This window comes from Scomber scombrus, chromosome 4, assembly GCF_963691925.1.
Source record: "Scomber scombrus chromosome 4, fScoSco1.1, whole genome shotgun sequence".
NCBI lineage: Eukaryota > Metazoa > Chordata > Actinopteri > Scombriformes > Scombridae > Scomber > Scomber scombrus.
Genome location: NC_084973.1, coordinates 8159743 through 8171262, shown reverse-complemented (window position 1 = coordinate 8171262; position 11520 = coordinate 8159743). Strand labels below are relative to the sequence as shown.

The 11520-nt window shown below is 40.8% G+C and overlaps 4 protein-coding genes across 5 annotated transcripts in view; all 4 read left to right on the top strand.

Annotated features, from left to right (window-relative positions):
• The window catches only part of rnf10 (ring finger protein 10), a 131488-nt gene that overhangs the window by 34883 nt on the left and 85085 nt on the right, over positions 1-11520 (top strand). The window lies entirely within an intron of this gene.
• On the top strand, positions 523-1916 carry LOC133978888 (beta-crystallin B3-like). 2 transcript variants are annotated; one of them, XM_062417235.1, is made up of 6 exons: positions 523-597; positions 858-976; positions 1112-1244; positions 1365-1507; positions 1637-1824; positions 1879-1916. In XM_062417235.1, the coding sequence occupies exons 1-6, from the start codon at positions 523-525 to the stop codon at positions 1914-1916; spliced, it is 696 nt and encodes a 231-aa protein (XP_062273219.1). The 2 variants fall into 2 exon arrangements, with proteins under 2 accessions (XP_062273219.1, XP_062273218.1); XM_062417234.1 differs by having other exon boundaries at positions 1637-1916.
• crybb2 (crystallin, beta B2) lies at positions 5993-7321 on the top strand. Its single transcript, XM_062417236.1, has 5 exons — positions 5993-6055; positions 6305-6423; positions 6649-6781; positions 6882-7024; positions 7153-7321. Exons 1-5 carry the CDS (start codon positions 5993-5995, stop codon positions 7319-7321), a joined length of 627 nt encoding a protein of 208 aa, XP_062273220.1.
• On the top strand, positions 8195-11236 carry ctu1 (cytosolic thiouridylase subunit 1 homolog (S. pombe)). The gene is made up of 3 exons (XM_062418036.1): positions 8195-8335; positions 9306-9806; positions 9925-11236. Exons 2-3 carry the CDS (start codon positions 9311-9313, stop codon positions 10458-10460), a joined length of 1032 nt encoding a protein of 343 aa, XP_062274020.1. The 5' UTR covers positions 8195-8335; positions 9306-9310; the 3' UTR covers positions 10461-11236.

Here is an 11520-nt window from a genome sequence, read left to right as displayed (position 1 = left end):
ACAGCTCCACCTTTTCTGCTGTTGTGGCCAGAAATAAACCATAAATACCCCCCCTGTCCCTGCCCTCTAATGGCTCAACCCCACCAAACACCAAGTGGCACCGAAAAAGAGGGACAGTACCACTTCCTAGCAGTCATAACCAGGTAAAAAGCCTCATTCTGGACACACAGGGATAGCAGTCGATGTAGTATTTCCAATGCAATGGAGTTAGATGATGCTGCATGAGTGAAGAACCATTTGGAGGATTTTGTTATCATGGATTGTAATGGAGCCTAATGAAGGACTATTTTATTTAAAGGAATTAGGCTGTAAACTGTATCGTACTTAGAGTCAAATATTCTAAACATATAAGGGCCCAATTGAATACACTCCTTCTATACAAGGGTGAGTTATAAACTGCAACTGTGACATTGAGCTGTCGTCCTGTATGCATATCTGTTTGTGCTTGTACATGCATGATGGATGGTGCTTTGTCTGTGTGTGTGCTGCTGCCAAAAAGTGGAGGAGCAGTGGATCAGGAGGATGTCGGAGCAGCAGAGTGCCCCGGAGCAGCTGGCTGCTGGGAAGAGCCAGGGTGGAGCTGGAGCCACATATAAGGTACGGGAACAACCATCTGCATACAGTTACAAAGAAATCTGAAAGTTTTCTTATTGCTATGTTATTATATAGAGCAGTGAGCAGGCATTAAAGTATATTGTGTCCTCTGTAGTCCCATCTGAATTCTACAACTCTCTTCTAAACGTTTCTCTCTCACCACCACAGTGGAGAGTTTGACCCACTTTATGGAAGCCTTTATCCAAGCTTCCTCTGGTGCCTTTGCAATAACTATCTGTAAACTGTCTCTCTCTGTGATCCAGGTGTTGCTGTTTGAGTTCGAGAACTTCCAGGGATGCAAGGCAGAGTTTTCCGCAGAGTGTAAAGATGTGACAGAGAAGGGCCTCGAGAAGGTCGGCTCTGTGATAGTCGATTCAGGACCGTAAGTAATCCTGAATCCGGTCTCTTGATAACAGAGAGATTGTTAAATTCACATTTTCAGGTTGTAAAATATAGAGCTTCCCTGACATAAATGTATCATATCTTTTTCTCACTTGTTCTCCTTTCTCCCTCTCAGCTGGGTGGGTTATGACCGTCACGGGTTCACAGGAGAGCAGTTTATTCTGGAGAAGGGCGAGTATCCCCGCTGGGACACCTGGACCAACAGTCAGAACAGCTACTCCCTTTTGTCTATAAGGCCACTCAAAGTGGTGGGTGACTAGTCTAAAATCTCTTCTGGCATGAAGATGTGCAGGGTTTCAAATATGACCTCACAGCATCATTATTCAGCCTCGTCATCAATTATCACTGTGTCCATCTCTCCTCTTTAGGACGGCGCTGACCACAAGCTACACCTGTATGAGAACCCTGGATTTACTGGTAGAAAGATGGAGATCGTTGATGATGATGTGCCCAGTTTGTGGGGTCACGGTTTCCAGGATCGTGTAGCAAGCGTTAAGGCTCTCAACGGAACGTAAGATCTTCCCTTCATCCCCCTTTCATCCATATCTCACTCTTGCATTTTAACCCAAATAACTCTTTATAATCAGACAGTATGTGAATATTGAGGTGGTCACAATTTTTGTGTTTTCCCTTCTTCCAGATGGGTTGGCTACATGTTCCCAGGCTACAGGGGGCGCCAGTTTATCTTTGAACGAGGAGATTTCAAGCACTGGAACGACTGGGAGGCCCCCGCGCCCCAGATCCAGTCTGTCCGACGTGTGCGGGACATGCAGTGGCACAAGAGGGGCTGTTTCACTGTTCCTGACCCAGCTCCTGCTCCTGTCCCTGGCCCTGGCCCTGGCCCTGGCCCTGGCCCTGGCCCTGACCCCGACCCCGCCCCAGCACCTCCTGCCCCCCCTGCCACAGCTGGAGCCAGCTGAGCAGGATCCTCACCCACCTCCACCCTTCCCCCACCCCCTCCCTCTTACAGCCTCTTCTGCCTCCTGCCTTAACCTAACCATGGCAAACGCTGCTTGTGCCCAGTGAGGAGTGCCATGCATGTTTCAGTGGCGAATAAAAGTTGTTTGACCTGGAGTTGCCCCTGTTTGTTGGTGATGTTATACTTGTAAATCAAAGTGGAGGTGACAAGGTGGAAATGGCATTAACTGAGATATAGAGATTTGGGAAAACCACAATAGGAGATGTAACGTTAAGAGAAACATCTACTGTATGTGGAAATTATGTAGCCAGATAAACTGCAAATGTGCTTTTAAATGAATCTATTTTCAAGTCATGAGTGCCACTTTTATCGCTTGTGTATTCCCAGTTTAGTCAGACAGCTCAGATCCTCAGCTTTAGGAGCACATGACTTATTCAATGACTATGTGGATACGCATCTGCTTAACAGCAATGGAGATGATGTCATACTGTATGTATGCTTGCTATTAAAACAGAGTGCTCTGCATTCCCTCCCATAGTCATCATTGTCCATCTGATGCTTTGTGAAATGGTCATCAGGATTAAATGTATTTAACTCTTGTAAATATTGAAAAGTATCTCAAAAACTTGCACAGTTCTGTTAAGACAATGAGTCGAGATTGATGTTGCATAATCTAAATAGATTCCATCTGCAGATGTTATTGCTTTTTATGATGACATAAAACTCCACATGCAAACCATTATTCAGTGGATGCTGATGTAATAGTCAAAAATAGAAATGATTCCCCACATAACATGATACGGAAGAGCCTTTTCGTACACACTCTTGATACTTTAGAACCTAAAAAGATGAAATACAGAGACTAAAGTGGTAAACTAGACTTCATTATCCCCATATAATCAAGATGCCATCACTTTGATGGCATCTTGAATACTTGCAAAAGACATGCAGTCTACCAGCTGTGACCCTTAAGATAGCACATCTGGAGGATGCTAAATTCTAGCACACTGAGTCAGGGTGAGAAAAAGTTCTAAGAGGCATTTAGTAAGGGTGTCAAGTCAGTCCATGTTACATAAAGTAACAAAACCCACACAAGTCTGTCGATTTCTGACATATTCTAATAAGTCTCAGTGTATTTTGGACTATGTTCTGTAGAGTCATATGTCAGTCCTTCACATACAGTAAGTCTGTGGGTTTCACTGTGCAGCATAGAGCCTTTTTGACGTACGCTTTAACAACCAAATCCCAAACCCAGAATCCCAGAATGACTCACAAAGGTTGCACCACAGAAGAAATGAATTGTTTTGTTGCACCCTTAAATTATTTGACAGAACCCTTATCAACAGAGCAACCTCATGTATTCTTCATGAACACAAGATTTCAAGCCTCGCACCTCTGCAATGAGAAGTGCAATGCACAGTCAACATCTAAACTCAGAAGCAGCACAAATAATAAACCAGTGCTCTCTCATACAATCTTTTCTATTGTCAGTTGAACTGAATTTAGTTTAAATTTAGAGTAATTAGGTGTAATGAAGTGACAACAAAGCAGAGACCATCTAGAATATTTTAAGCAGCACATCTTTTACGAGGTGTTTCCAAAATGTGAAGCACCTCTCAAACTGAGAGTCTGTCTTATAAAAAGCACATTCCACTAAGTGCCTCATATGAAATTTATTCACATGATGAACCAGCATTTGATTGTGCCACAAACAGTTCACTGAACTATTTTACATGACATAACCTGGATAGTTTAAGCAATACTCACAGTCTCCATCTGCATCAAGTACTTGCATTGTACATCAGTTTGATAACCGCCAGTTTCAATATACTGTGCTCATACTCTGTTAAACATGTCAAACTGGTCTCTGAGGTAGCAAACAGGGGCTTATAAAACAACACATATTTGTATAATGTGGCTACAAGTGATCTTAGTGTTTCGTGAATACAACTGCACGACTACACTGCTACAAGAAGACACAGAAACGTGGATTAGTCTTGGTCTCTCTTACATGCATTGGTCTTTATGCAGTTACTCATAGTGGTCAGAGGTCAGTTCAGTGACCCTGGAGCCAGTCAGGCTCTCAGCTGCTTGCTTAGGGATGCAGCACTGTCATGTTGTCAATTATTGCTGATGTAGACAATGCTGGTCTCTGCCTGAGGACCCAAAATAATTAAGCACATTATTTTTTATCAACAGCTCTACATTTTCAATTGTAGTTCTTTCACAACTTAGTATTACACTCTCATAAATTTGGGACACTCACATGAGACAGATTAAAAAACATATGGTCAAAAATAAAGTAGCAAAAGCACAGACATCTGGAGTTTTAGCCCCTTGCCTCGGTCAATCTTCAAAACTGGACCGTACATCACACATAATGCAACATCATAGCATCCTTCATTGTAGACCCTTCCTGACCTGAGTAGTATGTCTGATGATGAGTACACTCCATGTATGAAATTGGTGGTGTGTCCAATAAAATAAAAGAATGTTATAATATGATTACTTTTTTGTCAAGAGTATTTCTTTTCACCATGTCTTCTCATTTATACTGGTTGCACTGTAGGTCTGAACTGCTGTTTTAATGTTTTAGCTGGTCCACCTACTCATATTGCTTGCTGGTTTAAACTACACCATGTCTTTCTATGTTTTACATTTAAACTCTCATTCTGTAAAGCAAATACTGACCAATAGTGACTTTTTCTGGTGAAATTAAAAAGTATAGATAGTGGAATTTAAGTCTGGCAAAGCATAACTATTTGAAGTAGCAGTATATAAGCACAGTATTTGAGTAAAAGTACTTTCCCCCATACCACTGCCTCTGCTCACCATTGAAATAGGCCATCATGCTGCACCACAAAACATCTCCATTGAAAGCATCCCAAAATGGCAACCATTTGTCCACTCTGGCCCAATGTTATTTAACTTATACTGATTAGTTACATGCCTAAATACACGATTGACTTTTCGCACAACATCTCTGCTTCAATATTAAGAATGCAACAATAACTTCCGTCCCCTTACAGGATTGTTCACATGCAAATTCAATGTAATTAAAATGATTTCAATTAGGAAATATAACATTGATTTTTTAAGATTTTTTTTTAGAACACTGTCACTTTTTCTAGCAAAAGAAGGAATGATGACATGTTGGGTAAACACGTTTTACTGATTACTTTAAGCTTTGTAGCAGTTATTTTTTATTTTTTTTTATTTTTTTATCTTTCCACTCAGCAGTGGTAACGGATTTCCACATGGAACAATATTAGTGTTTTCTAGAAGTAAAATATAATAAACCTCCACTTGTGGACATATTCAGCAGTGTTTAGACTGTCCTAGTCTCTCAAACAAAGTAAAACCCATCTTTTTACAGTCCTCTCTCTCTCTCACTCTCATTGTAGGTGTGGGACTCTTGGCACTGTTTGTGCTGAATCATGTGGATAATGAACAATGACTGGCTGGATAAAACTGACTACTAATGAAATAACTTTGTGGGAGTGTGACACCCTGGGGTGGGGGCAGGCTACACTGTGACCCCTCATTTCAGTGCGCTGGGCCTATGGCAGGCCGATCTGCAGGCTGGCTTGGACACTGTGGGTACTGTTGGCAGAGTTTCCACCCCTGGGCGCCCCGTATATATTGAGCTCATCGTGCCATCACAAACACACTGGCACAGACAGGTACTGGTAAGCAGTTTATGTCCGTCATTTTGTATTTTAATAAGTTTAATTTTATAATTTTATAAATAATTTTATCCTTTTTTTTTTCATTTGCCACTATGTTTTAGGTTTAATCTCTGCAAACTTTATCCAATGTTTCATTGCTGTAATTCTGGGTTCAGAAGGCTCCAGAAACTTGTTTTGGATGGAGGAGCATTTATAAAAATGTATATGAGAAAACAAAATCTATGAACGCATGATTAACAGCAGTTTTACCTGCTCATATTTCAAATATAAAGATATAAAACTTTCACAAATCATTTAAATATTCATAGATATTTATCAGAAACAATCATTCAGTTATATTTTTGTCAATTTTTTGTGTTTTAGCTTCATCCTTGCAGATCCATTCAATATGGCCACAGATCACCAGAACCCCGCATCCAAGCAGCAGCAGCCAGGCACCAGTGCATTTAAGGTGAGAGGAAACAACAGACAAATCAGACAAACACAAACACTCATGATAACAATTTCCAGTTTTCTCCTTGGAGTTAACACTCCCTATTTTCATTTGTGTATATTCTGTTAACTGGTACACACTCCAAACATCCAATACATCTCTCTTGGATTGGCACACTTTCAATTGAGACCAAAAGCTAAAAAAAACCCCACAATAAACACGTTCTTTAATACATTTTTTGTCCCTTTCTCTGCCATGGGCATGCAGCTGGTTATCTATGAGCAGGAAAACTTCCAGGGACGCTGCCATGAGCTGACTGGTCCCTGTAACAACCTCCAGGAAGCAGGCGTGGAGAAAGTGGGCTCCATACTGGTGCTGTGTGGACCGTGAGTGTGGGTCAGAGACAGACAGAGGAAAAGAAAATTATTTAAAATCCAACAACACAGAGAGGCAGTAACAGGGTGGGAAAGTCAGAGAAAGAGGGGATAAATAAAAGGCCAGAAAAAACAAAAACAAAATCACATGTGATATGCAGATTACACCAGCCATCTTTCCTGCTTTGCTCTTGCACCAATCATGACCCTCCATCTCTTTCTCCTTCACCCCCTCAGATGGGTGGGATACGAGCAGCCCAACTGTAAGGGGGAGCAGTATGTGTTTGAGAAGGGGGAGTATCCTCGCTGGGATTCCTGGACCAACAGCAGGCGCAGTGACACCATTGTTGCATTCCGCCCAATTAAAGTGGTAAGAAAGCAGATTTTAACTGTTAAACACCCCTATCAGCCATCCCATCAGATGCTCAGCAAATCACTCACTGTGTGCCAATGCTTTGTTCCTCTCTCAGGACAGCCAGGAGCACAAGATTGTCCTTTACGAAAACCCCAGCTTTGCAGGGAAGAAGATAGAAATCATAGATGATGATGTCCCCAGTTTTCACGCACACGGCTACCAGGAGAAGGTCTCCTCTGTTCGGGTTCAGAGCGGCACGTAAGTCCATCCTCCCAGCAGATGTTGTGTTATACTGCACATAGCTGTTACATGTCTATTGCCACTATCCAGTTTCTCATCTAACTGTCTCTCATCTGTTGTCCCTCTCTGTACTCCTGCCGTACCAGCTGGGTGGGCTATCAGTATCCAGGCTACAGAGGCTATCAGTACCTGTTTGAAAAGGGCGAGTATAAGGACAACGCTGAGTTCGGAGCCCAGATTCCTCAGATCCAGTCGGTTCGCCGCATCAGAGACATGCAGTGGCATCAGAGGGGTGCTTTTCACCCCATCAACTAAGCTTGTGACTCTTTCCAATCATGAACCCTGACCTCTGCAGGCTTGCTCCCTTCCAGAAGCGACCCCTTTGTCCCTCATCTACACCAAAACTGCAATTTGATATCTACTGCAGTTGTTGCAGTAGTGACATCCTTTGAAGCAAATTAATAAATCCTTATTGCTTACATCTCAGTTGCTCATGTGGCTCATTTTTGTTGTGCAAACCTATCAGCACAAGTTCTTCACCACACTTTTCACCAAGATCTAAAAGGGGTACCACGTAGGGATTTACAGTTATGTCAAAAACACTGCATTATATTAATTAAAGCCCCCCTTCTCTCAAAAAAAATCTTCCTGTTCCTTCAGTTGAGTGTTTGAGCTTCATGGTGCAGAATGATGTTTGTGCAGAACTAGTTTTCACATTCATCTGCTGCAAGTAGAAAGTTTCTCTGTGCTTACTGAAAATCAGATATGTGACACCACGACTAGTTTGGAGCCAATCCTGGTCCAATAATAAGTACATTTAAACAAGTGTGATATGGAAACGTGAAGCCCCTTAGTGCACAAACACTGAGAACTTTGCAGTCAAGTAGGAGACATTTTGTGTCCTGCAGTCAAACCTTTGAAATGAAGTCTTGTCCTGTCTTTTTAAGGATTTTAAAGTGGTTATTATTTTTTTTGGGTAAAAAAACATATAAGACACATTATAGTTTCAAGCAGAGTATTTCTGTAAGTATTAATACTGTCTGGAGGGAACCTTGAGGTACCATGGAGGCATCCCAAAGCTGACATTATTGATGTTTAGGCTGCATTGACCAGCGCCCACCGCCTGGATGCGCTGCAGGGAGTTTAAACCACCGTCACATCCCGGTTTTCCGTGAAGAAGAGTATAAATGACGAATAACATGCTACTTTAGTTGTCTGTTAAACACATGTGTTGTTTAAGTACGAGAACATATATCTTTTTTTAGCGTTTTTCCTGGTTTGGTCCCTCTCTACGTTTCTCAATTCAGACTTCGGCTCACCGGAAACTCGGTATGAAAATGTTCATCTAAACAAAGGAGATTAACTTATCGGCTAGCTTAGCTCGACCTGGCAACACGTTTGTTGGGTAGCATTAGGCTTTATCTAACATGAATAATTATCGTTTTGTGTTCGTGTACTTTAATTATACAACGTATTAGTTTTTCAGAGTTCAGTAAAAAAAAAGTGTCAGTCAGTTTAACACTGACAATTGTTTGTTGTTGAGACAGTCTCACATCACAGTTAACATAGTCAGCGTCAAATGATGGCAATTAATTGAATATAGGTAACGTTACACTCCTGTTAGACGACGTTTGCAGGCTCTCTCTCTTTTGAACACGTTACTAACTTTAACTGCGTCGTTGTAGAGTTTGTCTGGCTGTAGGTGAAGTTGCTCCTTCATTGTCTGACAGCACAATGAAGAGAAAATGTGTTACTTCAATTTATATATATATATATATATATATATATATATATATATATATATATATATATATATATATATATATATATATATATATATATATATTGTAAAGCACCACGCCATCCAAATCTGGCCAGAATTATAGTGTGGGATGGAATTGAGTCACTACATTTGTCATGTAAACGTATTCATCTATATTTGTATGTATATTTTTGTAATGGGAGCCTTCATAAAGCCCAGACTGCATTATCAACCTATAGAGAAAGTATAAACCGTATAATATTACTTAATGATAAGTGGGAGGCTAGTGTAAGGACAGATGTGACATGGTAGTGAATGATGAAAGAGAAAAAGGTTTCCCGCTGTACCACATGGATCAAACCATTTACACTATAAGCAGTGTGTTACTTGTAATAAAGCATCTGCAGCAATAAGAGTTTTTTTTTGAGTTGGTGTTTTGTTTGGATTTGGATGCCTTTTTGACATGGAAATATTCAGGAACCCCTGTTAAACAATTTTTTAACCTTGTTATCCTTTTCAACAAACTTCCGCCTACAGCCAAGATGCCTGTCCTGTGCAGCAGCTGTGCTGAGAAGCGTGCCGTGCTGAAACGTCCAAAAACTGGCCACTCACTGTGTAAGGAGTGCTTCTTCTGGGCCTTTGAAGAGGAGGTGCACCAGACAATCGTGGCGGCAAAGTTGTTCAAACATGGTGAGATGGTAGGAATCGCCGCCTCAGGTGGAAAAGACTCCACGGTGCTGGCGCATGTGATGAAGCTCCTGAATGAGAGATACAACTATGGCCTCGAGCTCACGCTTCTGTCTGTGGATGAGGGGATAACTGGTTATCGAGATGACTCGTTGGAGACAGTGAAGAGGAACCAGCAGCAGTATGAGCTGCCGCTGAAGATTGTGTCATATGAGGAGCTGTATGGCTGGACTATGGATGCTATAGTGAAGCAAGTGGGACTCAAAAATAACTGCACATTCTGTGGAGTGTTCAGAAGGCAGGCACTAGACAGAGGAGCCATCATGCTGAAAGTAGACAAGATATGTACAGGTGAGTCCAAACATAAATGCCAACCTTGAAGTCTGACTAAGCAGCTTTAACACTGATGTCAAAGAATACATATTTTGCTCAAAAGTTTCCCATTGGCTGATTGTGTGTTTCGTCACAGGTCACAATGCTGATGACGTGGCGGAAACAGTTTTGATGAACGTCTTGCGAGGTGACATAGCTCGTCTGCGCCGCTGCACTGCCATCTCCACAACCAGCGAGGGTGACGGAGTCGTGCCGCGTTGCAAGCCCCTCAAATATGCGTATGAGAAAGAGATCGTTTTGTATGCTTATTTCAAGAAGTTGGACTACTTTTCCACAGAATGTATTTACTCTCCCAATGCTTATCGTGGCCATGCAAGGACCTTCTTAAAGGACCTTGAGAGTGTAAGGCCCAGCTCCATCATGGATGTCATCCACTCTGGGGAGAACCTGTCTGTGCGGGACGGGGTGAAAATGCCTGTGCAGGGGACATGCAGCAGGTGTGGCTATATCTCTAGCCAGGCCCTGTGTAAGTCCTGTGTGCTGCTGGAGGGCCTGAACCGAGGCCTGCCGAAGCTAGGCATAGGCAAACACCACCGCCTGCATGACAAAATTCTTTCCAAGCAACCCCTCACTGAAAAAGAGGAGAGGAAGCTGAAAGCTGTAGACTTTTGACAAATAAGACCATATTTTTTTACCATCAGACTGAAAATTATAATGAAATATTAGAATAAACCAAATGTTTTATTTTACATGAGACAAAAATATATCTGATAAATCAGATATCTTGTTTTCATTTATCATCAACATTATTTATTGAACATTTATTTAGAACATTCAATTTTAGTTTAACCTAGAACCAGTGAAGCATCTTCACAGTACGAACAGTCAGTTTTCTGCTGATTTACAGCCAGAAACCTGGATCACTGAGATATTTGTGTTTAATTTGTGGTACTGTTCAATAATAGCTGAACATTGAAGATGTATCCAGTTGTTTAGGTTGTAATATAAATATCTTTACAACAAAACAAGATGGATGAAAGATACATTGTCCCAGTTTCATATCTTTATTTTATGCTACCTTTTTCTTTACCAGAAATTTCTATGGGGAGGATCTGATGATGGTTATGGTCACATTCTAAAGTGTTTTATGAACTATAATAAATATATTGACATTTATCTCCTTGTTCTCTGAATTGTATGGACAAGTAAACATCCTACATGAGCAGAGAGATTGTTGCATGTGAACAAATTTTGAATCACACAAAATGTTTCAATGTTTTAAATATATGCAGGCTCCTCGATCATCCAGACAGCTAATACCATGTTAATACAGATTTTTAATTATAAAACAGTACACTGAAGTCTGGTTTTTGGTTTTGGAACAAATTAATGTAAGCAACATCAGTTTTTAAAATGTGACTTTCTGACTCTAAACTGCACAATTTCCTTAAAATCAACAGCAGAAATAAAGTTCATTCATCATGTCTGTCCAAAAGATTTTAGTGTTGGTACAGGTCAAGTTTCATCAGATCTATCAAAATCTAGTTTATATACATCTTTAAAAGACAATGAATAATTAGTAACTATGTTAATAAAGTCATGTTTTAGTTAAAAGATGATATAGAAACGGTATAGGTAAACAGTAGCAGCACATACAAATCGGATTTAAATAAGTACATATGATGAACATAAAAGTAAAATATGAAAAGACAGTTACATAAATATGTTTTAA

What these genes read in the sequence shown, in the direction of transcription:
- LOC133978888 (XM_062417234.1), top strand. Translation starts at nt 523, where the DNA reads ATGTCGGAGCAGCAGAGTGCCCCGGAGCAGCTGGCTGCTGGGAAGAGC. An exon ending in GAGCTGGAGCCACATATAAG is followed by an intron (nt 598 to 857) that starts GTACGGGAACAA and finishes TCTGTGATCCAG; the next exon opens with GTGTTGCTGTTTGAGTTCGA. An exon ending in GTGATAGTCGATTCAGGACC is followed by an intron (nt 977 to 1,111) that starts GTAAGTAATCCT and finishes TCTCCCTCTCAG; the next exon opens with CTGGGTGGGTTATGACCGTC.
- crybb2 (XM_062417236.1), top strand. Translation starts at nt 5,993, where the DNA reads ATGGCCACAGATCACCAGAACCCCGCATCCAAGCAGCAGCAGCCAGGC. An exon ending in CATTCCGCCCAATTAAAGTG is followed by an intron (nt 6,782 to 6,881) that starts GTAAGAAAGCAG and finishes TTCCTCTCTCAG; the next exon opens with GACAGCCAGGAGCACAAGAT. An exon ending in GTTCGGGTTCAGAGCGGCAC is followed by an intron (nt 7,025 to 7,152) that starts GTAAGTCCATCC and finishes CTGCCGTACCAG; the next exon opens with CTGGGTGGGCTATCAGTATC.
- ctu1 (XM_062418036.1), top strand. Translation starts at nt 9,311, where the DNA reads ATGCCTGTCCTGTGCAGCAGCTGTGCTGAGAAGCGTGCCGTGCTGAAA. An exon ending in AGTAGACAAGATATGTACAG is followed by an intron (nt 9,807 to 9,924) that starts GTGAGTCCAAAC and finishes GTTTCGTCACAG; the next exon opens with GTCACAATGCTGATGACGTG.